Source organism: Mauremys reevesii, linkage group 3 (assembly GCF_016161935.1).
Source record: "Mauremys reevesii isolate NIE-2019 linkage group 3, ASM1616193v1, whole genome shotgun sequence".
Lineage (NCBI taxonomy): Eukaryota > Metazoa > Chordata > Testudines > Geoemydidae > Mauremys > Mauremys reevesii.
This window is the reverse complement of record NC_052625.1, coordinates 2,518,535-2,543,912: the sequence shown is the minus strand read 5'-3', so window position 1 is coordinate 2,543,912 and position 25,378 is coordinate 2,518,535. Positions and strand designations below refer to the sequence as shown.

The 25,378-nt window shown below is 42.5% G+C and overlaps 1 protein-coding gene across 5 annotated transcripts in view; it reads left to right on the top strand.

Moving 5' to 3' along the window:
• ANAPC1 (anaphase promoting complex subunit 1) overlaps positions 1-25,378 on the top strand; it is a 74,358-nt gene that overhangs the window by 36,883 nt on the left and 12,097 nt on the right. For all 5 annotated transcript variants that reach the window (XR_005596161.1, XM_039530274.1, XM_039530273.1 and 2 more), the window contains exons 26-40: positions 3,026-3,252; positions 5,893-6,011; positions 8,820-9,091; positions 12,104-12,338; positions 15,452-15,543; positions 16,626-16,760; positions 16,941-17,023; positions 17,553-17,631; positions 18,293-18,367; positions 20,796-20,872; positions 20,992-21,082; positions 21,180-21,233; positions 21,760-21,953; positions 23,952-24,038; positions 24,585-24,702. Coding sequence is in view for 4 of the 5 variants with exons in the window: in XM_039530274.1 (XP_039386208.1) it covers positions 3,026-3,252; positions 5,893-6,011; positions 8,820-9,091; positions 12,104-12,338; positions 15,452-15,543; positions 16,626-16,760; positions 16,941-17,023; positions 17,553-17,631; positions 18,293-18,367; positions 20,796-20,872; positions 20,992-21,082; positions 21,180-21,233; positions 21,760-21,953; positions 23,952-24,038; positions 24,585-24,702 (1,938 nt within the window). In the remaining variant the exon portion in view is untranslated. The remainder of the gene's footprint in view (positions 1-3,025; positions 3,253-5,892; positions 6,012-8,819; positions 9,092-12,103; positions 12,339-15,451; positions 15,544-16,625; positions 16,761-16,940; positions 17,024-17,552; positions 17,632-18,292; positions 18,368-20,795; positions 20,873-20,991; positions 21,083-21,179; positions 21,234-21,759; positions 21,954-23,951; positions 24,039-24,584; positions 24,703-25,378) is intronic.

Genomic DNA, 25,378 nt, shown 5'->3' with positions numbered 1-25,378 from the left:
TGACCTTTTCACCCCAAGTGAGATTTTGTAACTGTGCCCCAAGTGCTATGAAAACGGACTTATCTGAGGCATTGTTACAAATGTTACCTTAAAAGGATAAAGTATTCTACAAAAGCCAAATTGTTTCCCCTCTTTCAGAGGGGCAGGGTGGAGTTTCCTGTTTCTAAGCAGGCACTGGCTAGATGGGTGGTGCTGGGAGGTATTAACATTTTTTGATCAAAATAAATTGTTTTTCATTCATCAACTGCATTTTTACTCATATTGTCATATGCTGGGAACTGAGAGAGATCCTGCGATGGATAAAGTTCCTTTCTGATATTTAATGTATCATACAAAATTTTAGTCAACTTGGGTAGGAAGAAGCACCGCATTAGAGGCTCTCTTGTTTTGTTTGCCCCTAGATTATATCATACTGCATTAGTTATCTTTTCAGTTACCTCTTTATTTATTAAACCAGACTCTGTACAGCAGAAGCCAGAGGAGAAAGGGAAGTATGTTTTCCAAATCATTTCTTCAGGCTGTGTCAGAATTTCTAGTCTGCAAAGAGCCTCTGCAGAACCTTTTTTTACAATTTAAGTTAATTTAGTGCTCATGAAAGTGAGAGGTTGGTTTGAACCACGCATGGTGTAGGCAAGTGCTGGGCAAGCTGAACTACAGTGCTCTGTCAGCACATTCCCATCCTGTGCTACATGGGCCAAGCAATTCCTGTGCTTGGGTTTTGTTTTGGAATTGAGCCTGCCCGTTCTGCTAAACTGTGGTGTGCTTTGGTGATGTGGACACCTAGAGACTAACAGGAGACAGCTAGACTCAAACAAGAATTTGATAAAGTTTTCAAGAAAACGATTGACCTTGAATGTCTGGAATGTCCGTATTTCTGAGGCATATGGTGGTACTGGTGGGTGAGCTCTGAAGGCACTTTGATACCACGGTGAGGAGAAACCTAGATGAGGAGCTTGGAAAAACCTAACCAGCTACCTAGATGCTCATGAATAATGAACAATGGAATTAAATACCATGGGAGTGAACATTTAAAATATGGGTACCTAAAGTTCGGCTCCTGAATAAATGGCCTGATTTTCAGAAGTGCTGTGCTCCTGCTCCAGATGAAGGCCCTGTTTCAGGAAAACATCCCTTTACAGGGTAGATCTTAAGCATGTTCTTGAATAGGAATACACTTAAGCATAGTACACCGCTACCTCTATTTATTTATTTATTTTTGTTTTATTTACCCCGATATAACCCAGGTTCACATACAACGCGGTAAAGCTCTGACACGCTGCTCTAAGCAGCGTGTTAAGGGTGCCAGGCTGGGGCCGAGGGGTTCGATAAGGGGCAGAGGATCTCGGGCACAGTCAGGGGCTCCCCCCACCTCAGGAGGAGGTAGGAGCTGTGGGGGGCACTTTTGGGGGGCCCGCAGTCCCAAAGTGGCCCGGGGTATTAGCGGGGGACCAGGAGCTGCCCGCTCCACTTCCCTCGCCCTGGTCCCAGCTGTGTCGCTCGGGGGAGGGTGCTTGGGGGAAGGGATCCCCCCTGCACTCACTGGCAGTGGCGAAAGCGGAGCATCCTGGCCCCAGCCTACTCCGCTCCGCCAGCTCCTAGCCGCAGTGCTCTCCTTCCCGCCGCAGGTGAGTGCAGGACCCCCAGTGACACATCTGTGGCTGGGGCAAGGAAAGCGGAGCAGGCTGGGGCTGCGTCGCTCCACTTTCTGCTGCCGGTGAGTGCGGAGGGCGTCCTTTCCCCAACCTCCCTGCACTCACCGGCGGCGGGAAGTGGAGCATCCCGACCCCAGCCAACTCTACTCCGCCAGCTTCCAGCCGTGGCGCTCCACTTCCTGCCACAGGTGAGTGTGGGGGGCGTCCTTTCCCAAGCCTCCCCGCACTCACCGCCAGCAGGAAGCGGAGTGCCGCAGCTGGAAGGTGGCAGAGTGGAGCAGGCTGGGGCCGCATTGCTCCGCTTTCCGCCGCTGCCGGTGAGTGCCTGTCAGGGGGTGTGGATAGGGGTTGGAGCAGTCAGGGGACAGGGAGCAAGGGGGCTGGATAGAGGGTGGGGTCCTTGGGGGCGGTTAAGGACGGTGGTCTCTGGAGGGAACAAGGAACAGGGGAGCCAAAACAAGTTTGATATAACGCGGTCTCACCTATAACACGGTGAGATTTTTTTTTGTCTCCTGAGGACCGCGTTATATCGGGATAGTGGTGTATAGGTATACTTGGTCCTTCCTCAGCACGGGGTGGGGTGGACTAGATGACCTTTTGAGGTCCCTCCCAGCCCTACAATTCTGTGATTCCATGGGCCCAAAGTCAGTGTGTGCACAGCACTTCTGAAAGACTTTCCACTTGCTGAGGAACCTAACTATAGATTTGGGCACCTAACTTTTTTGTGTTTGTTTTGTTTGTTAAATTGGTCCAGGTCTCTGTTTTCTATTTCTGAACTTGGGGAATAAACAACTTGCAGGACAATTACATGTGCTTTGTTAATAGCTCTGTGTGTGGGAATTGGTTAAGAACATAAGAAAGGCCGTACCGGGTCAGACCAAAGGTCCATCTAGCCCAGTATCTGTCTACCGACAGTGGCCAATGCCAGGTTGGGGATGGATTGAGGGAAAGATCTAAAGGATCTACCACATCTGCAGTAAGAACTCATTTGGGAAGACAGATCGCAGTGCTTCAGCAGTCAGCTACTCTCACTTCTCTCCCCGCCATACTCCCTTACTTGTCAGTTTGCTCTAGGAGTTAGTCATTAAACTTCCTTTGCTTTAGCTTGGAAGCCAAAGAAACCATTTTCTCTTATCTTTGAGAGTTGTTTATCCTGCCTGTGTGGATGACTGTAGTTGATTCCCAGTTGAGAAGTCCCAGGGATCTTCGTGAACTCTATTCTCAGAGCACCCTCGCTGCGAGTGACAGCAACACCTCAAACATTCATGTTACAGTGCTAGTGTCTTGTTGGCTTAATAAAGCTAGATGTTCGAAATCTGCTTTTTTAGAAATTATTCCCTCCCTCTTTCTCTGTTTTCCCCCCTCTCAATTAGTCTGTTGCCCAGGTGCTATCATCTGATGTGCCTTCAGGAGCTGAGGCAGAAGAAGACGACGATGGTATGAATGATATGAACCAGGAAGTGATGTCACTAATATGGAGTGAGGATTTGAGAGTGCAAGAAGTGCGCAGACTCCTTCAAAGTGCCCATCCTGTGCGTGTCAGTGTAGTACAGATGCCGGAAGTCAGTGACCATGAATACATAGAAGAAAAAGAAAACCGGTAAACGCTCCATGTTTCTAGCAGCTGTTCATTAACGTCTCATTTAGGTGGGAATTTTTGTAAACCTCTACATTTGAAATGCCTCCAGGGAGTGTTTCTGTAATAAAATGTATCTTGTAAAATATAAATGGGAATTTTCATGTTGGGCTTCTGAACTCTATGGTGCATTTGAAAAAAAAAATCATTGTAGATTGGAAGAAATATTCCTTGAAATTACATTTTCCTCCATTTTACTTCTCTGAATAGACATGGTATCCTACAAGGGCATTTTGGGACAGATTCTAGAATGCTGTGGCTTCTGTTGTGAGAATGAAGCACTTCTACGGAGCAAGAAGGGCTGGGCGGGAGAGAGTGCGTGCCCTATTAGCATGGTGACTCTGTGATCGGGTAGTACAGTAGTACACACCATGCAAATGCTTTTAGTGGCTGAGATTTAAATGAGTGTAATCACATACAACAGTATATCTTACTGTCTGTGATAACTAACCGTGCAGCAGCAAATCCAGTACAACGGCAGAGGTCCCTTTGTGTGAATAGTTCACACAAGAAGTTTTGGATTTCAGAATCAAGGACTCTGAGCTTTAGTGTGCATAAGCACTGCAGAAAGTCCATCTGGCATGCTCCAGAGACTCAAGCACAGAGTGTAGGAAAGGTTGTGGGAGTACATCACGTTGAAATTGAAGAGTTCCATTCTCAAAGCAGTTTATAGCATCCTGTCCGTGTCAGGAAGTAAATGTCGAAAGTGCCCATGCTGGAAAGACCTGTTAAGAAACATGGTCAATCAGGCTCAGAGGTTAAATAGAGACTATTTGTCAGGTAGCCTTGAGCTCCTCCGGCATGGCATGTACGGACCTGACACGCTGCAAGGCACCCTTTATAAGTATGTGGATGGTATGGCAGTGTCTTAGGAGCTCAGGACTGTCTGAAGCATGAACTGGCAAGAGAGACCACACCAAATTCTCTTCTCTGAGTGCTTTCTGCAGAGAGGGCAGGCATCTGGGCTTTTGGCCTGTGGATCTTCCTGCTCTGTTCCCATGGAGGGGAAGCTTGTGCCCCTTATGGATCAGGCAGGCGATTCACCTCTCAAAGCCCACAGAGGATGATAGATTTGGCATGGATGTAGGGCTCTACATAGGCACCATACTTCTTGAATACAGTCAGTCTGCTTGCCCACTATTTGCCTTGCTGCCATTGGCTGACTTTTTCCCCTCCCTCAAACCCAGGCCAATATGAGCCTTAAAGTGCCTCAGAGTGGGAGCACCACATGGTAATGGTGCTTGAAGCAGCAGTAACATCTGCAGATAGGAGCAGGTTCACAGGGGGAGCAGCTGCTCCTCGGCTCCATCCCTCTGAAGCTATCCCCGATGAAACTGGAGAGCTGCCTTTCCAGAGAATCATCTGTGGGACCCTAGGGAATGGGGAGCAGAAGCAGAACTTCCTACCTTCTGCATACCTTCCGTCAGGAGCCACTTGCTCTCAGAAGTAATGTGGGGTAGGGGGGAATATTGTTCTGTAGGATATAGCATATGGACCTAGATTTGGTTCAGATGTGTACTGTGGATTTAATTGGATCTTAGGCTGCTGCTGGTTCACCAATTAATCCTCTTCTGCATATCGTGAACGCCAAAAAGCCATGGAGCTCTGATTTGCTGAGTCAGCTAGTGTCTGAAATGTGGCAAATTGAATCTTTCCTCTGACCCATGCTGTGGGATTGCTACATGGTTGTCAAACCTTCCAACAGGTTTTTCACCTCAGTTTTCATAGTTGTCTGTCTACTGATCTTATTTTTGGAGAGTAATTTATTTGCTGCTCAGAGGACATTCATCTTCAGAACATCAACAACTGCTAAAATTCAGCAAAAATAGGAAGTTAAAGGAACATAGTGAAATATTGTCTGACTTAAAAAGCTGAGTGATCTAATGAGCCTCGAGCGTTGTCTTCTGAGTAAATCAGAACTTTGCTTCTGTAGAAGAGAAATATGGTCAGCAGTCTTTGAATGTTATGATTCATGTTGCGTAAGAGCTGGAACGTGGTGCTATTGCTAGTCATAGCAGGATGGTACGTGACAATCTTTCGTTTGCCTCCTTCTATAGTGTTACTTTATCTGCGTTTTCTGCAATGGCTGATGATTTGTAGATAGCATAGAATTTTCCTTATAAAGCTGTGTGCTTGTTAATGTACGTTAGGTACGTCCCAACGTGATTTCAACTGAAGTATTTATTAGATGGGAAGTTCTTTGGGAACAAGGACAGTCTCTGTTCTCTTTCTGTGCAGCGCCTGGGCCATGGCGGGGACTGCTAGGCACTATGGTAATACTTAAATAATAAGTAAGTATTAATTATTAAATAAGAAAAAGAATAATTAAAGCTAATTCTTTAAGGACTCTCTGGGGACATCCCAACCCTTGAACAGCCACTTAGCAAGGCAATATCCTTTCGTAGGTTTCTTAAGTTTGCCACCTTCTTCTGGTGAGGTTTGCGTTTATAATATTGGCTTGGCAAAAGAGCTCTTTACTCTCATTCTGAGAGAGGATTGTCCCATCATACCATTTCTGACTGGGATCTGCCTATATCCTATGTTGGGAACATGGTTGTGGTAAGCATTTATTTTTTTGTTTTCTGTCTTTGATTTCCATTACAGGTTATTACAGTTGTGTCAACGGACTATGGCGCTCCCCTTAGGCCGAGGAATGTTTACTCTCTTCTCATATCATCCAGTGCCAACAGAACCGTTGCCTATTCCTAAACTGAATCTAACTGGTATGTTGTTAAGCATTTTTCCCATGTTTTGATTTCCTTGAGTTAAAAATGATAAAAGCCAAAATAACCTAGACTTGCTAGCTACATAATGCCTTCAGCCTGCGAGACACGTGCTTCGGTAGTGCCCTTGCAGTCAGTGGGACTCTGCACACTGTGTGCAGTGAAGTATGGGCTTAAGTCTCTGCACAGTTGGGACTTGATGTCTTTAAAAGCTACTGGTACTTAACCGAAATTGGAGCTCGCAGGGAAAATCGTTTTTAGTCCTTTACTCTCACTTCGGTGTTCCCAATTGTCTTCATTATGTGCAGTGTCCACTTTAAGCAGGGCTGGTGTGTGTACTAAACCAGGGTTAATGTACAGGATGAACGTGTAGAACACAAATTCAAATTTATGATGAGTAGTGGTTGCTATGACTGCTCCAGGAAGCATTTTATATGCCTTGTACGGTATGTTTCTAATAGACTTCGGCAATTACTGAACAATATTCTGTGCTGTGGGGGGAATTCCTGAGCCTACTATACTTCCTCTGTACGCTCTTGAGTTCTCCTCACCAGACTTTTAACACACTTGTGTTTCCAGACAGGCCAGGCAGTTTCAGTTAGTGGTGTTCTTGATTAAGTGGCAGACACGAAACTATCATTAGAAAAACAAAATAAAGTTACAATTAAAAATATAGATTATGAGCAAAATAGTTACTTGTAAAGATTCTTGAAATGGATCATAAGTAACAATTCTACATACAGTAGTTCTCACCAGTTACAAATAGATTGAAATGCTAGATAAGATGGTAATTCACCAACTACAAAGTAAAAGGTGTCACCGTGCACTGGATATATATTTCACTTTGCATTGTAACATTTATTCAAACCAGCCCTTGCGGGGTTAATTTTGTTTGGCTTTGTCTTTTTCATCTTCGCCAGATGATGCAGTGTCTCAGCTTTCCCAGGGTCCAATATGAAGTCGGTAGAACTGCTCATGGTAGTAATCCCTATGCTTAGCAATGTTGGCAGGATTGGACCTTAAAGCAGATTGTGTTTTGTTAACTGCAGCTATGCATTATTGTTAATAAAGCAAAAGATATATAGTGTTCCAAAATCCCCAGCTGATCAATAAAATAAGGGAACTGCCGCCAGATGGAGAATTATTCTACCTTCTAATCCAAGAATCCTAAAACCAGTTCATTGAGTTTGGAGACCTGTGAATATGGTTTGTGCTTTAATGTTTGGAGGGTGAGATCCTGGCCCCTGTGAAGTCAATGGGAGTTTTGCCACTGGCAGCAGAAGGGTCAGAATTTCATCCTGATGCTACATATCATTAATTTAAATATCCTACAACAGTGACCAAATACAGTCTCTTCCCACTAAGGGTGTTTATCCTGCAAATGACTGCAGGTGGGTGCAGGGGTCTGCCCATGTAGTCACCGATCGGAAAGGAGCCTAACTGTGGTAAAACTTTCAGAAGTGTCTCAGTATCTTGGGAGCTGAAGTCCTATTGATTCTCTCCCTACCCCTCCCCCCCGCCCCCACGGTATTTAGGTTCCTACATCACCTAGGCACTCTTTAACCTTTGACCTATTGGGGAAACAAAACTCTAAACTTTTGGTTTAATATCTAATTGAATTTGAGGAATTTTTGCACCTTCTAATCAGCATTATGGAAAAAAGACAGGGAAGAGCGAACGTTAAGTATCTGCAAATAATCAGATATTTTTAACTCTGCATTATCATTAATGATGCAGGCATTGTACCTGCAGAATTTTGTGACTGATCTTTTTAAAAAATTGTTCTAACTGAGGTTTAGTTCTTCTAGCTCTTTATACATTAGATCCAGCCACTGACAATATTCACTCACTCCCACTGAATGTTCAGATTTCTTTTCCAGATTGAAATATTGGGCTTATAACAACTTTTAGTTGTGTTGTGATCACATTTTTTGCAAGTCTCAGAGGTAACAGCTGTCTTTAGTTTTCTTGCCTCTATATCGTGAAGGACCTTTTAATTTAATTGAAATAAAATAACAGTGAGATCTGTGTGTACATGCACGCTTACCAAAAGGATACTATGCTTTTTTGGAAGTTTGGTACAGTAAATACTTTTACAGAAGCAGATTTTATTGTTTTGAGTAGGAAAGGTAGTGTTCCCAGGCTGACTAGTTTCTTCTAGATGAAGCCTAGGTTTTTTAGTTGATCACTTATTCTCTGGCTACAATTATGTTTTTATGATTCCTAAATGACTGACAGTTGTGGTATTTTCTGTCAAGGATGAAACTGTCACAATACTTAGCTTTTATAGCACTTTTCATCCTTAGATCTCGAAGTGCTTTGCAAAGGAAGGTAAATATCATTAACCCCCCTATTACTGCTGGGGAATGGAAGCATAGAGATGCCATTATGCATTGACAGGCATATTGCGAGAACTAGGAGAGAACAAGAAGTGAAATGACTTGCCCAGTGTCACAGAACAGGGCAGTGTTAAAGCCAGGATTAGATCTTAGGCACTCTGACTCCCAGTTCATTGCTCTGTCTGCTCTACCATGCTGCTGTCATCTAACAAATCTGTTGACATGCAATAGCCTTGTCTTCACAATGAGCATTTTTTACTGTGTTGCTATCACAGTTTTTCAGATACAGTAACTCTTAAATGTGAGGTGCTCAATTTGAGAGCAATTTCTGATATAAATTAATTGGTGACACATCGCTTAGCATCAATTTTTTTTCTCTGGCAGCGGATGAAGACTGCTAAACAAAGCCATTTTAAATGTGAGCTAACTTTTGTCGTTGTACATTTTTTAATGATTCTCTTCTGGGCAGGCCGTGCTCCGCCTAGAAACACTACTGTGGACCTTAATAGTGGGAACATTGATGTCCCTCCAAATATGGCATGCTGGGCCAGTTTTCACAATGGAGTGGCTGCTGGACTGAAGATAGCACCTGCTTCCCAGATAGACTCAGCTTGGATTGTCTATAACAAACCCAAAAATGCAGAACTAGCCAATGAATATGCAGGCTTCCTCATGGCACTGGGTCTGAACGGACACCTCACAAAGCTTGCCACGCTCAACATACATGACTACTTGACCAAGGTGAGACCTGCATTCAAAAGCAAGAGGGGGAAGTGACTTTCTTGGTTTGTTTTTTTTCTTTTAAAATATTTGAGTTTCTTAGTGTGAGGGAATGGCCAGTGCTTTCGTCACTCATCCTGCTAATTGCTGGCACAGTTGTTGGGCTGTCTCAGACCTTCACCACTGTTCAGAACTGTTATCCCTTTATCTCCTGTGATAAATGCACATCATTTTAATAATGAATTATCGGGAGCACTGGGTTGTCTCTACAGGCTTCCTTTGTATGAGGAAACTCTTGTCAGCCATATACTTTAAGAGCTTGCTTTTCCCCAGCCTAGTTCCAACAGTTTTGTCCTGAAATACTAATGACAAAAGCTGCCTCTGTTCTCTGTATAGGAACAAATAGGTCCAATTTCAGTTCACTGTATGGGATATACATATTTCTTTGTGCACTTGGAACATCCTGGCTGTACTGTCTAGCCATGGAAAGGGGCCTAGCTTTTTCTCTTTGGCTTAGGTGACAGTGAGACAGCTGTAGGAACACTGAAACAACAATGTTTGGTATCTACTTTAATCTTCTTTCAAGGTGGGCATAGTACAGAGAGAGCTGTTTAGTCATAATGATTGGCTTAATGACTAGTGGAAGCCTATGCTGCCTCATGGGGTACAGTTATGGGCAGCATTAAATGCTGTTGATTGCTGGATTCTTCTGCATTGCCTAGACCAGGGGTCGGCAGCCTTTCAGAAGCGCTGGGCCGAGTCTTCATTTATTCACTCTCATTTAAGGTTTCGCGTGCCAGTCATACATTTTAACGTTTTTAGAAGGTCTCTTTCTATAAGTCTATAATATATAACTAAACTATTGTTGTATGTAAAGTAAATAAGGTTTTAAAAATGTTTAAGAAGTTTCATTTAAAATTAAATTAAAATGCAGAGCCCCCTGGACCAGTGGCCAGGACCCGGGCAGTGTGAGTGCCACTGAAAATCAGCTCACGTGCCGTCTTTGGCACATGTGCCATAGATTGCCTACCCCTGGCCTAGATGATCAGATGGGTACGACATGGAATTGTCTTGAACTGGTTCTGACCATTCCTAAAGGAGTAGATCCTGTTGCTGATCTTTGCTTTTGCATTGTTAGGTACAGAATAACGTTCCTCTTGGATTTAAGACCATAAAATTAGTAAAAGCAGCGAGGAGTCTTTGTAGCACCTTAGAGACTAACAAATGTATGTGTTAGTCTCTAAGGTGCCACAAGGACTCCTTGTTGTTTTTGCTGATACAGACTAACATGGCTACCCTTCTGAAACCCATAAAATTAGTGCCTGTTAAGATTATTTGTATTATTTTTATTTCAGAAAGCCTTCAGAATGACACATTGTGGTTTTATGCTTCGCTTTTATGCAACTCACCAAGAGCATGTCTGATGGCTAAGTGCCCAATGTTTTCTTGAGTAACTATTAAAAGGTATCAAGTATCAGAGGGGTAGCTGTGTTAGTCTGGATCTGTAAAAGCAGCAAAGAATCCTGTGGCACCTTATAGACTAACAGACGTTTTGGAGCATGAGCTTTCGTGGGTGAATACCCACTTCGTCGGATGCAAGAAATGCATTAAAAGGTAGAGAATCAAATGTACTCCTTAAATCCAGCCTTAGATTAAAAAACTAATAAAAATGTGATTAGACTAACCTAGATCAAAATAATAATGATGATAATAAATGGAAGGGTTGGTTCTTTGTCAGAAACCTTTAGAGCAGTGGTTTTCATTTGTGAACACTTTAATAATTTTGAGTGGAGGTACGGACCCCTTTGGAAATCTTAGACATAGCCTGCAGACCCCAGGTCGAAAACCACTGCTTTAGAGTAATATGTTTTCCAGCGTAGGGCTGCTCTGATTTGTATTATAAATATCCAGTCAGGTAACCTGGGAACCTAGGGTTTTTATTTTAAAAACAATGCTGTGATAGAAGTTGGAGCCAAAAATCTCACTCTAACAATGTTTAATATTTGATTTACGAAAGAATGTTACTTTGATATATTGAAGGAGATTTCAATCTGTAATGTGATTGTAAACTCAGAAAAGAAGTTTACTCATTCAGCTGTCAGTGAGAGGCAACCCAGAAGAGTGAGTACAGTGAAACCCCGCTATAGCGTGATAATTGGGGTCCAAAAAATTCAATCGCGATAAATGCTGGGTCACGTTATAGCGGGGTTACAAAAATTTACTGTTTCAAGCAGGTCATTTTCTCTTGGGCAGAAAACGACTTGCATTTGTGAACTGCCCATAACGGTAACTGAAAGGGTGTAGCAATAATTAGTGACAGCACAAGCTAATCAACCTATTAAATGAGCCAGAACCAGCCTGATAATAGCTGGGTTTGGACTTTGAAAACCAGAGTTTTGGGACCTGGCAGACTGGGGCTGGAGTGGCTCTCGAGAGATCTGTACATAGTCGCTCAGCCGACTCCCCTCCACCCAGAGAGCTGATTGCAGCGTTTGACACTGAGGAGTTGCTGATACTCAGAGCAGAGTTCGTGCCACTGTTGCTGTAGCATCCCTCCCAGCAGTTAGCCTGCTCCAGCAGCGGGGGCTCTCAGCCATGCAGTGAGAGAGGGAAACACTTAGGGAGAGCAGGGGAGACGTGCAAGGGGCAGAGGAAGAGTGAGGAGCAGCTGGGGAGGAGAACGGCTCTTCTCACCAAAAGGGGAAGCGGTGCCAGTGGGGAAGGCACATTTCTTTCTTTCTTTCTTTTTTTTTTTTTTTTTTTTTTTGCTCTGGCCGCTTTTTTTGCTTGGGGCAGATGGAGCCACCTTATGATCGTGTTATATCCGAATTCGCATTATCGCGGGATGCGTTATAGCGCGGTTTCACTGTATAACCACAGCTCATCAAAGCTACATAGAAATTATCTTCTCCTTGTACCTTCATATATTACTGCAAGTGTGTGACCTTAAGACTTTGATTTCAGCTGAGATAAATGCACTTATGTTTAAGGTTCTCAATGCTCTTTGATCACTGTCTTTGTTCCCCATTTCAGGGCCATGAGATGACAAGTATTGGGCTGCTGCTTGGTGTTTCTGCTGCCAAGCTAGGCACAATGGATATGGCTATTACTCGGCTCCTTAGCATCCACATACCTGCTCTCTTACCACCAACTTCAACGGAGCTGGATGTCCCTCATAACGTACAGGTGGCGGCTGTGATAGGAATAGGCCTGGTATATCAAGGAACAGCTCACAGGCACACGGCAGAGGTTCTGCTGGCTGAAATAGGTAAATCACTACAATTGGAGGTTGTGTGGGGCCTGTGTATGTTTACATGATATTTGCATGACTTGAAAAATTTACCTGTGACACCCAACTAGTTCACATGAAAAATACCTATGCACCCATGCTCCGCTCCCAAGCCATGGCCCTTGCAGTTTAAAGAAACAAAATAGCTCTAAGCTGTCTGTTCTGTACTGTATTCAATTGTAACATTGTCATTGTCTCTTTCAAAGTAACTTACTATTAGGGCGATTGAATAGCAGAAAAAATTATTTATTAAATATATTTGGTGAATTCCACCATTATTAATCTATTAGTAGTAGTAGATGGTGAAACACATTATAAAATGTCTCATTCAAGCTTAAAGATGATCTTCCAAGTACAAATCCATTTGGAGTTAAACACAGAAACGTGTGGTGCATGTCTCCTTGCTTGCCAGTTTGTGCAGAAATCATTTAATCTTATGTTTTGAAAAAAAAATTTAGTTCCCACAAGAGCTGTTTGTGCTGGCTTATTGGAGGCCCTCTGGTTAGTGATCACGTAGCAATTGCTTTTTCTGGTGTTTCTTATATCCCCCAATGCATCATTTGAGGCCTTTTATGGCAGCAGACTTTGTGGGAAGCTCACTCTTTTTTTAATGGTAAATTATTAGATTTCTGTGTTGAATGTCACTTTCTTTCTGTTTCTGTGCATAAGTGGTTCTGCTTTTTGTTTTACAGGTAAGCTTTAAACAATGTTACATGTGTATATATAGTTTAAAAGAGACAACACAGGTTTATTTCAAATCTAGAAATGGGTACTTTTAAGAACAACACTTTCGTCTTCAAACTATGACCTGGTCTACACTACGCGTTTAAACCGAATTTAGCAGCGTTAAACCGATTTAACCTTGCACCCGTCCACACAACGAAGCCCTTTATATCGATATAAAGAGCTCTTTAAACCGATTTCTGTACTCCTCCCCGACGAGGGGAGTAGCGCTGAAATCGGTATTGCCATGTCGGATTAGGGTTAGTGTGGCTGCAAATCGAGGGTATTGGCCTCCGGGAGGTATCCCACAGTGCACCATTGTGACCGCTCTGGAAAGCAATCTGAACTCGGATGCACTGGCCAGGTAGACAGGAAAAGCCCCGCGGACTCCAGCTATCCCACAGTCCTCGCAGTCTCCGAAAAGCATTTGCGTTCTTGGCTGGGCTCCAAGTGCCTGAAGGGTCAAAAACATTTTCCCGGGTGTTTCAGGATGTATGTTGTCAATTTACACCCTTCCTCCTCCCCCCCGAAAGAAAAGGGGAAAAAAATCGTTTCTCGCCTTTTTTCAATGTCACCCTATGTCTACTGCATGCTGCTGGTAGACAGGGTGCTGCAGCGCTGAACACCAGCATCTCCTTCCTGGTGGCAGATGGTGCAATATGACTGCTATCCGTCTTCATCATCAGCCCGTGAGTGCTCCTGGCTGGCCTCGGTGAGGTCGGCCGGGGGCACCTGGGTAAAAATGGGAATGACTTCCGGTCATTCCCGGCAGATGGTACAAAACGGCTGGTAACCGTCCTCATCATAGCAACTGGAGGCTGAGCTCCATCAGCCCCCCCATTTCATGTCTAAAGAAAAGATTCTGTACTGCCTGTACTGCAGCTGGAGGCTTCCTCCCGCTCATTTTATCTCACTAAAAAGTCAGTGTTTCTTATTCCTGCATTCTTTATTACTTCATCACACAAATGGGGGGACACTGCCACGGTCTCCCAGGAGGGTTGGGGGAGGAGGGAAGCAACGGGTGGGGTTGTTGCAGGGGCACCCCCTAGAATGGCATGCAGCTCATCATTTCTGCAGGATCCCTGGGGCTCTGACACAGAGTGGCTGTGCTCTCTGGTTCTCTAGTACACTTGCCCCATATTCTAGGCAGGACTGACTCTATTTTTAGACAAAACATAAAGAAAGGAATGACCTGGGGAGTCATTCCCATTTTTGTCCATGCGCCCCCGGCCGACCTCAGCAAGGCCAGCCAGGAGCACCCATGACAGCAGCAGACGTTACAAAATGACTGATAACCGTCATCTCATCGCCAATTTACAATGGCAGACGGTGCAATAGGGATGGTAACCGTCTCTGCTACCTTGCAAAGGCAAATGAATGCTGCTGTGTAGCACTGCAGTACTGCGTCTGTCAGCAGCATCCAGTACACATACGGTGACAGTGACAAGGCAAAATGGGCTCCATGGTTGCCATGCTATAGCATCTGCCAGGGCAATCCAGGGAAAAAGGGCGCGAAATGATTGTCTTCCGTTGCTTTCACGGAGGAAGGATTGAGTGACGACATTTACCCAGAATCACCCGCGACACTGTTTTTGCATTGGGATCTCAACCCAGAATTCCAATGGGCAGGGGAGACTGCGGGAACTATGGGATAGCTACGGGATAGCTACCCACAGTGCAACGCTCCGAAAATCGACGCTAGCCTCAGTACATGGACGCACACCGCCGAATTAATGTGCTTATTGTGGCCGCGTGCACTCGACTGTATACAATCTGTTTTACAAAACCGGTTTATGTAAAATCGGAATAATCCCGTAGTGTAGACATACTCTATATCTCTGGCTATTTAATACCCTCATTATCCATCAGTTGATTCAAACACATTTTCTGTTGTGAAGGGGTGTTATTTTATGCAGAATGTGCTACTACGATATATATAAAATATTGGCTTATTAGAGTTGTGAGCCACCTTGGGGTGTGAGGTGTCTTAACACTTCACAAACCGGAGTAGAGAAATATGCACAATCTTTTCTGAGAGCACATCTTTGAAATGTGCTTCCCACATGTGGTTAGGTCCAGACCTTGCCAATGTGTGCTTCTGTACTGTACTTTGCATATAAACTCAGATCTCCTCCATGTTATTTAACATATGTGCTGCATTTGGAGAGTCCTTTCAGCTGGCTGTAGACAATCCAAGAGGTTAAGAAGTTATTGCCTCTAATTCCATTGATAGAATTTTCCTGATATTCTTGAGTAAAATATACAGGTCTGAATTTTGCTATCGCTTTACTAGAAATGTTATATCCCAGAATGGTTAGTTTGGTTAGAATTGCAGAAGGTTAATTTGGTGCTGTTTCCTTTTTACAAAGGACGTCCCCCAGGTCCTGAAATGGAATACTGCACTGACAGAGAATCCTATTCTCTAGCAGCTGGTCTAGCATTAGGCATGGTCTGCTTGGGGGTAAGTCCAGTCTTCCTCCTGTTGTAAAACTGCAGGTAGTAGAAATAAAATGGTAAAACTGATTTAATCGCCAAGCTATGAAGCAAAGGTAAAAGAAATAGAATAACGTTATCAATGTAATTGATGAAAGAGTCTGACACCATTCAAATTCGCTGGGTAATTGTTGGGCCAATACCTCACAAATATTTGATCAAATAAAAAAGAAAATGAAATGAGGCTTGGCTGTGCTCCCGCCCCCTCAGTGTTCACTTTATGCAGATATTTTAGACAATGGGTTTATCGTCAGAATGTTGAGAGTCTTGCCCCCATGCTCAGGGTTTAGCTGATCGCCATATTTGAGGTCGGGAAGGAATTTTCCTCCAGGGCAGATTGGCAGAGGCCCTGGGGTTTTTTTGCCTTCCTCTGCAGTGTGGGGCACTGGTCACTTGGTGGAAGATTCTCTGCACTTTGAAGTTTTTAAACCATGATTTGAGGACTTCAATGGCTCAGACATAGGTTTGATACAGGAGTGGGTAGGTGCGATTCTGTGGCCTGCGTTGTGCAGGAGGTCAGACTAGATGATCATAATGGTCCCTTCTGACCTTAAAGTCTATGATGCTAATTAATTGAAAATAAATATTAGAGAATATTCCTCAACAGCAAACAATGAACTTGTAAACGTGTTTGAATTGAAATCCTAATTCTATTGTACTCCTCTACGCAAGACCCACACGACCTTTGTGTCCAATAATAACTAACTCAGTTCACATTTCGGATCTCTCAAACTACTGTGTCTGCAGCTAAGAATTGTTAGTAGAAATCCGAGACAATTTGCAAACAAACTAAATTTGTCTATATGCAGTGGTGATACAGATTGTCAGGGCCCACAATTAGATGAATAGTTAACATTGTCTGTTTATCTGTTTGTTAATATTTGAGGCAAGGACGAATCATTTTTTGTGGGGAAGTGGGAAGCTAGACTGCTGTATTTGTGAATTTTTTCACCCTTCTCTTCCACTTGCTTCAGAATTAATTCATTTTTTTTCATTAGTAGTCATGTATGAAGGGACTGATTCATCTTTCGTTTGTTCCTCTTTTCTCAGCATGGCAGTAACTTGATAGGCATGTCTGACCTCAATGTCCCTGAGCAGCTTTATCAATACATGGTTGGAGGTCATAAGCGTTTCCAAGCAGGAATGCACCGAGAGAAACACAAGTCTCCGAGTTATCAGATAAAGGTAGTTGTTACATTAGAGAACTTCTGCTAATTTAAGCAGAAATAGCGGTAGCATGGGGGATCTCTTATACATTACCGTGGGTTTGCATTCAAATGCACAAAGTGAATTCTGAATCTTTATAACTAGTAAAACAGAACTTTGTCGTGAACAGGACTGAAAGTACATGTTATATCTTGACAGGAAGGAGATACCATAAATGTGGATGTTACTTGTCCAGGGGCAACTCTGGCATTAGCTATGATCTACTTAAAGACTAATAACAGGTATTGACTTTGGCATGGCTTTAATGTTTGTTATAACTTGTAATCAGCTTTTAAACTTCTGCATAATTTTAACTTTACCTTGGGTCTTCTTCATTTTATTTCAAATAAACCTGCCATCTGTGATCATCTCATCCATGCCCTTATGTTCTTCAGGGCTAATTATTTTAGAAGAATAATCCATTTCCCCATCTTCTCTAATACCAATTTTTTTTATAACACTTTGCACTTCTGTGGCCTCTTCACTCAGCAATCTCAGAGCATATAAACACTAACACGTATCTCTCAGCACCCTTTTGCAAGTAGCATCCCCATTTTATGTTAACATGCTGGCTGTGTTGCCTTCGACTGGTTGGGGGAGTTGAAAGTAGATCTCTTGTGCCTTAACTACTAGACATGCTTCTCCTGTCAACTAATGATAGCATTAATGAAGTAGTTAATTATTGACTCAATATGTGGCTCAGTAAGTTCTGTACGTTGCTGAAGTATATTACATAACACAAACTTAACTTACCTTATTGTGCTTAAATAGGTCCATTGCTGACTGGCTTCGAGCTCCGGACACAATGTATTTGCTGGACTTTGTAAAACCAGAATTTCTTTTGTTGAGGGTAGGATTATATTTTGTTTCATTTTGACATTTATTGTAATGGTATTGAAATGCACTTTGAAAATCTATATGCGACCCTGTACTGAGAAACATCTCAGTCTCGAATATCTTGGGTGATGATAATCTGTTATGGATAGGCCAGTCTTACACCCCGAAACAAATCTGACTACTTCCAGACAATCATTTTGTTTGCAACTTCCACATCATGTGACTTTTGTTTTTAGTAAGAAAATTTATTCAAGTGTTATATTTTCTGTATAGCTTTAAACAAAATGGAAACCGTTAAGCAAACTTCTGTACTTTTCCCAGATTAATTCAGTTGATTTTAAAAAACAGTATATGATTTGTAAGACATTGGCATCTACTGCATATTTGCAATGCAATTTCAGCTAAATTTACATGTGAAAGATATGCTAACTGGTATATTGAAATAGTATATACCACTGTCCCTGTGTATCCAAATGGAATTTGAATTTTCTCAGCCTGCTCAAGAAAAGAGCTTATCTGCTGATTAAAAGAAGTGGAGGTAAGAGGCCTCTATGCAACACCGTGATTTTTCTGTCCTGTCACCCCGATGTATTTAGTGGGTTAAAAAGACCATTGCTGATGCTATTTACTAATACTATGCTTATTTTTTTCTCTATCCCATTTTGACTTTTTAGACGCTTGCTCGATGCCTGATTTTGTGGGATGACATTTTGCCCAATTCAAAGTGGGTTGATAGTAACGTACCACAAGTAAGTCCCTATGCTAAATGTGTTTGCCACTCTAACATCTCCCTGGAAAACAAAAGTTAGAGTTTTGATGTCTATTTGTTTCCCTCTTCACAAAATCTTATGTCCGCTAAGCAGTAATGTTTTCTTGATGTGTAAGAGTTCTTGTTTTTGGTACAGAAGAACCTCAGTTATGAACACCATAGTGTGTACATCTGAACATTGACTTAATACAGCTTTCAAACTTTACTATGCTGAAGAAAAATGCTGATTTCCCTTTATTTTTAAGTAGTTTACGTTTAATACTGCACTGTATATTTGCCTTTTTATGGTCTCTGCTGCTGCCTGATTGTGTACTTCCGGTTCCAAATGAGGTGTGTGGTTAATTGGTCAGTTCGTAACTCTGGTGTTTGTAAACTCTGAGGTACTACTGTATACAACTAAAACTGAAGTGTGTGTGTATGTATATGTATATGTATGCTAAACCCAGGGTTGTGAGTTCAATCCTTGAGGAGGCCACTTAGGGATCTGGGGCAAAAATTGGTCCTGCTAGTGAAGGCAGGGGGCTGGACTTGATGACCTTTCAAGGTCCCTTCCAGTTCTAGGAGATTGGTATATCTCCAATTATTACCTTTTTATGGATATAGATACACTTTTATACACATCTTAATGTGTAGAATATCATCAGATAAAACTTCATTAAAGTGAAGTTCATGTCGAGAGTGCATATTTGTGACTTAAGGGTACTTCAAAAAACCTGGACACTTGACAGTATGAAAAACAAGAGCCAGACTTCCCCATTACATGTCCAGCCTCCCTTCTTTGAACGTGTGGTATTTAAAAATATGAGAGGTGCAGGGGATTGGGGGAGAAGCTAGAAGCGGAGCAGGGCTAACAGCCATGTTCTTGGAACGATTTATACTGATGTTCACACTCAACATTGGCATCACCTTAAAGTTTTTTTTCTTTTGGAATTTCCATAGTTTTTAAAAATAGTCGGAATGTGGGAGTAGACAAAGCAGGAAGCTCGTGCTGACCACAGATGAACCCATGAATGCTTGGTTGGGGAGTATTTTGTGGTGGATCCTAATAACGTTTTACAGAGGGACCCCAACAAGCCTTTTAAGGTCTCCAAGAGGCATGGAATGTTTCATGCTCCACTGCTCCCTGACACTCCTTTTCCACTGTCCTCACAGTCTGCTGGCAATCTTCATCTCTCGTGTTCTGCCCCATTCTGCTGTGCTCCCATACCTCTTTCCACAGCTTCTTCCCCCAGTTCCCTTCTACCCTACACACACACCTCCTGTGAACCTCACCTGAAGCGAATGACTGAGAGGGTTAACAGACCTAGGTTACTTGGGGCACCCCTCAACTAATGAATTAAATAATCTTAATTATCTCTGTCTTCATGATCTCGAGCTACCATTTGGCCAAAAAGTGTGAATGAGACATGTTTAAAGTGTGATCATCACAAGATACAAACCTTTGACAGACTACTTGTGGTATTAACTTAACCCCTTTCCCCTCCTCCCCCCCTCCCCAAAAATCGCCTTTTTCCATTGACAAGTCTCCCAAGCTCTGCCTGCTGCAAGAAAGGGCTTTGCCCAAATGGCACAAGCAAGCCCCAAGCTGGGGAGCGATCTATAGTAATACTTTGTGTCCATTCAACCACTCAGCAGTGGTTTTGACAGCTTTACTCAGAGGCGAAAATCATTAGCTATTCATCAGTAATTTGTAATTGCCCAGTAGCTCGGAATGTACAGAATTACTGTAAAGGATTTTAAAAAATAAATCTGACTGGCCAATAAAAATGTGGTAAGATTAGATTGTAATTACTATGTATGGATAAGCCTAGTACGGTGTGATCCCAATCTTAACGTAGTGTTAGTAATGCAAACAAGCATTTACCAAAAAAAACCCAACCTAAAACCCAACAACTTTACCTCAGTGTCCCTTTTAGATTAAAAAAAGGCAGATAAAGGGATGCTCAGTTTAAAATCCTGCTTTGACTAAACACATTTCCTTACCGTGTGTCTGTAAAAAGGAGGTACCAAACCTTTCTTGAGACCAGGGATCAAACATAGCCCTTACCACAATAACTTGAAACCATCTTGATCAAACAGATTAAAAGGCTCTGAACCGGTCAGGTACTCCGCTTCCTGATGGATTAGATTGTTTACGTGATAATAGCATGCTTCTGACACACTAGTGATTTGCAGGATTCACTGTCATTCCAAACTGAACTAGAAGATTAGGATGTTTCACTAAAAAATATTAGCCTTTCTGGGTCAAAGTTGAAGCACTATAATGTAGTAGTAGTAGAGGAAAAGCTTAGTGCATAATCCTATAAAACAAACTTCGTATCTTGTATCACTTGTGAAATCCTAGAAACCTGGGAAGGTTCAAGAATGAACAGATATGTCAAGATATTTATCTGCCATGCTTTTTATAGATTATAAGAGAGAACAGTATATCCCTTCATGCAACAGAATTGCCTTCATCAGAAGATCTGAATTTGGAGACACTGGCGTAAGTAATGTGATGACAAAGTGCTGACAGAATCACTGGGAGACATTGTACAAAAATAGATTTTAGATCTGAGGAATGTCACTGAACAATCAGCTGTTTCCCGTTTGTTGTTTTTTCAGGCAAGCTCACGTCTACATCATTGCTGGTGCCTGCTTGTCACTGGGTTTTCGATTTGCTGGTTCAGAAAACCTAGCTGCATTTAACTGCTTGGTAAGAGTCTGGGTGGTTTTCTGAGATTTGTTGAAGATAACAACTGTGTCCTCTATATCTGTATTTAGCATGTATTTCTCTTTGTTCTTCTTTACAGTTTAAATTTGCAAAAGATTTCATGAAATGTTTGTCAGCACCTACAGCTTCAATAGTAAGTTCTTTTAGATTCTCTCAACAAAAAGGAACCCCTGGTCTGTAATGCACTTTGATTAAACTCAGTGGAGCTTCAATGCAAACAAAATGTCACTTTTAGTTCCCATATTACTGACTATATCTACCGACCTGTCAGTTCAATAACCCAGAATCATTAATGATTCTAGTGACCCTTTGTATTTTTCCCTACAACAGTATTGTCTGATTTTTCTAACACTGGGAAATAGACCAAATAGTCATGAAGAAAATGGTCCCTTCTGTGTGGGCTGGGTAGAAGAATGTAAACTAATGGGAAGTGTCAGGTGGGAAGCTGATGTACCTCCATATGCTGATGTGTTGGTGGCCACTACAGTGTGAGTTTTCTAGTATGTTAGTAAGGTTGTAAGAATGAGGTTCCTAATGAGGCCTCTTTGATAAGAATCTGCAATTTTCTTTTGTGAGTTGTACATTATGTCTGATGAGAAGCACAAGGAAGAGTGTAGAAGTGTAATAATGCCTCTTCTCTCCCCACCATATACTTCAAGACAGGTCACTATAACCTTGAAACTTGTTTGAGTGTTGTGCTGCTGTCTCTTGCAATGGTGATGGCAGGCTCTGGAAACCTGAAAGTCCTCCAGCTCTGTCGTTTCATGCATAAGAAGACAGGTGGAGAAATGAACTATGGGTTCCATCTGGCTCATCACATGGCTCTTGGACTTCTCTTTTTGGGAGGAGGAAGGTAACCTGTTATTTCCAAAGCTGCCTTTTTTCCTGTTTTATATTACAAATTATCTCGTGCTTCTCAAGGATCTCTAGAAGAATGCTGACTGTTTAGAGAAGAGCAGCACAGCTTCTGGTGGATTTTCTGTTACTGCTTTCTATACTTTGGTATCTGAGTTACTTAGATCTCTTCTTTTTGATAACACATGCTCACTAGAACTCCAGAAGTGTATGTCCCTCAGGAATCTGACAGCCCTTATAAGTGAAAAGCTGATGACACAAACAATAGAAACGATTGCGGGTGCTAATGGTTTGATTCCTGATTAAGGGAAAACTGAAAAGTAAGGGTTTTTTTGTAGATAGAAACTGTAGATTACAAACCCACCTGTGACGCAGCTTTGAGTGACTAACACAACAGAAGTGTTTGGTTTAAAAACAAGGCTTTAAAGTGTTGGTGTGCACAGGTCTTGCAGAATGCCTGGCGAGGTCTGCCAGGGCTCCAGTGCTACTCTATAGCCCACCACGTGGCCACCTCCAGCCGGTGGAATCTTGCCTTCCACTTTCCTTTGCTGAAAGCTGCCCCGTCCCTTCTCTGCAGTCTCCCTTTCTGTCCTGTGAAGTGTAGTATTGTGGATGAACAGGAAATGCTGCCTTCAGTGGTCCCTGTCCTGTTCCTTTTCTTGTTCATTTCTTCAGTGTCTCAAGTTCATTTTTATCTCTAGTTTTCTTTTTTTTAGCTTCCTCTTTTCCCTCATCTTTCTGTCCCCATCCACCAAACTAATTGTCTTACCTGGGATCCAGTTTTCACTCCTTAACTCTCTTCCCTGCTTGAGCCACACAAAGCTTCTCCTCCTCTGCCTCTGTTGGTTCCTCAAGCTTGGTTTGCCACCACTGCAGCTGCCAGGGCTCTGGGGTAAGGCTGAGTGGGACTAAAGAACAGGCTTGTCTATTGCATGGTCTTCTCACCTGCCCATGCTCAGCGAGCTCCCAGGTGCAGGTTCCTGTCCTTCCCTTTCTCCCACTGGCCAAGGAAGAGTCTCCCTTTATTGCTTGGTGCTGCCACCAGACAGCATGAAAGGCCCAATCTGCCAGTAATGCTAAGCGGGCAAGTGTCCGAATGCAACAGTGAACTCCCTTTGAGCTGTGATCTAGACAGTGACACTGCCTCCGGCCTAGGCTTTTTGACGGTATGAACACCTTCTTCGTTTTACAGCAATCAAATGGCCACAGTCGCTGCTTGTTTTGTATCAACGTATAGTGGATAATTGGTGTTTCACTCGTACATAGATTAAATCTGCCCCAGAAGAAATCGAGTGTGCAGATGGCACGGGCAGACTCTCGCACTGCAGCTAGTCTCATCAGGAATTCTGTCACATTTTAACCTGCTGTAACTTGTGTAAATGCAAATGTTATTGCCAGCCAGATACACATCTATCTAGCCTTTTTTGGAATCTTGATAAACTAATTACGTCAATAATATTCTACGACAGTGAAGTTCTCAGGAAGTTTGCTGCATGAATATTTCTTTTTGCCCATTTTAAATGTGTTCCTAGTTTTACATGGGACAAGGTGAATAGTAGCACCAAAGTGACTTTGACCTTGTCCAGGTCTTAAAGAAAAAAATCCACTTCACCAGTGGCAAGTTGGAAGCTCTCTCTAGGCTCTCAACTTGAGCAGGACTTAAATTTTCATTTTAAAAATATTTCTCTTTAGCGGTTGCATAGATAACATTCCTAATATGAACAGATGCAGTGGTGTCTTTTAGCTTCTACATTGAGCAAAATCCGTCTGCTTTTTTTGAGTGGAGTTAAAATATATGAATATATATCTGTCATTTTATATCCATATACAACATTTGGCCTACTGTGCTAACATTTATATTTATAGAAGTTCACTGCATATGTGCACTGTGCTACCACAGTTCCCATTTTCTGGCTCATGAGAACACACTGGAAATGGATGCGAGAGTTGTGTTGTTTGCCAGTGCTGAAAGATAATAGGTGATGTTTCTCTGCAGATACTCCCTGAGCACGTCAGATTCTTCAATTGCTGCTCTTCTTTGTGCTCTGTATCCTCATTTCCCCATTCACAGTTCTGACAACAGGTACGGGCTAGTTATTGTATATATGTTCTTAACATAAAATAGGTTCTACTTCCACAAAAAATGATCCAGGGATGAGGCTCTGAAAGCTTTTTGGCTACAGTGAGATTAGAGCTGAAACAATTGACACAAGCTTTCAAATATTTGTGAGAAATGGAGCAATAAGTAAAGGACAGGATGACAGTGGATGATCAGATCAGTGAAGAGATGCTGTTACGACTCTGTCTGTATTTCTTTAACAAACTGCATCCTGGGCAATACAACTTGGCTATAACAGCTTGCTCTATAATGAAAGCTCACCTAAGAAATCTCTCTATGGAATTTAAAAAAATGTATTTAAAAGTGAATAAATATTGTCGTCTTAGGGAAACCATCTGTCTTTATAAAATCAGTAAATGTATATATGTACGTACTGCTGCAAGTTTTACTGTAGTCTAATAGAGCTTCTGTATGTCTCTACCCTTTGCGTAGCTTGCCAGCACACACGGGTGTTCGGAGACCGCTTTTTAGCAACACCATTGTGCTGAATTCATTATTTCCCATAAACAGGTATCACCTTCAGGCCCTACGGCACCTGTATGTACTGGCAGCAGAACCAAGGCTCCTGGTGCCTGTTGATGTGGATACAAACACTCCTTGTTACACGCTACTAGAGGTTACCTATAAGGTAATTTATCCGGGAGGAGGAGGGGGGCATGGGGCTGTGAAGCTTGACGTTAATTTAAAACTTCATGTACAGGGTGTATACATATCTCAGTGTTGTGGCCTGCAATCCTGGTTTTGTTTTCAGTGCTCTAGTGGAGTCAAAGCAGATTGTCTAGGCACTCCTCCCAACCCATATCTTCTGTTTCTAGTGCTTTGAGTGGCACCTTGTAGGTAGAACCAGGAACAAGTGAAATGCACAGCGAAGTCCTACAGAATTGACTGATCTGGGGTAACAGTTATCTGTATAAATACAGTGGAGATTTTCAAAGGCACAGAGTCAGTGGAAGTTGGTTTAAAAATCTCCCCAGTGCTTTTAAAATGGTTACTCAGCATTCCCCTGGCTATACTCATTAGGCACTTCTTGAGCTGAGTGCCCATCCTCCGCAATGGATTGTTGTGGAAAGATACATTCAGGATCAAACAACTTCCTACAGCTGATGTATGATGTGGCATGGTTAGGGCCCTAACAAATTCTTGGCCATGAAAAACGCGTCACAGACCGTGAAACTGGTCTTTCCCCATGAAATTTGGTCTTTTGTGTGCTTTTACCGTATACTGTACAGATTTCCTGGGGGAGATCAGTGTTTCCCAAACGGGGTCCTGATCCAAAAAGGGCAGACAGGGGAGTTGCAAGGTTA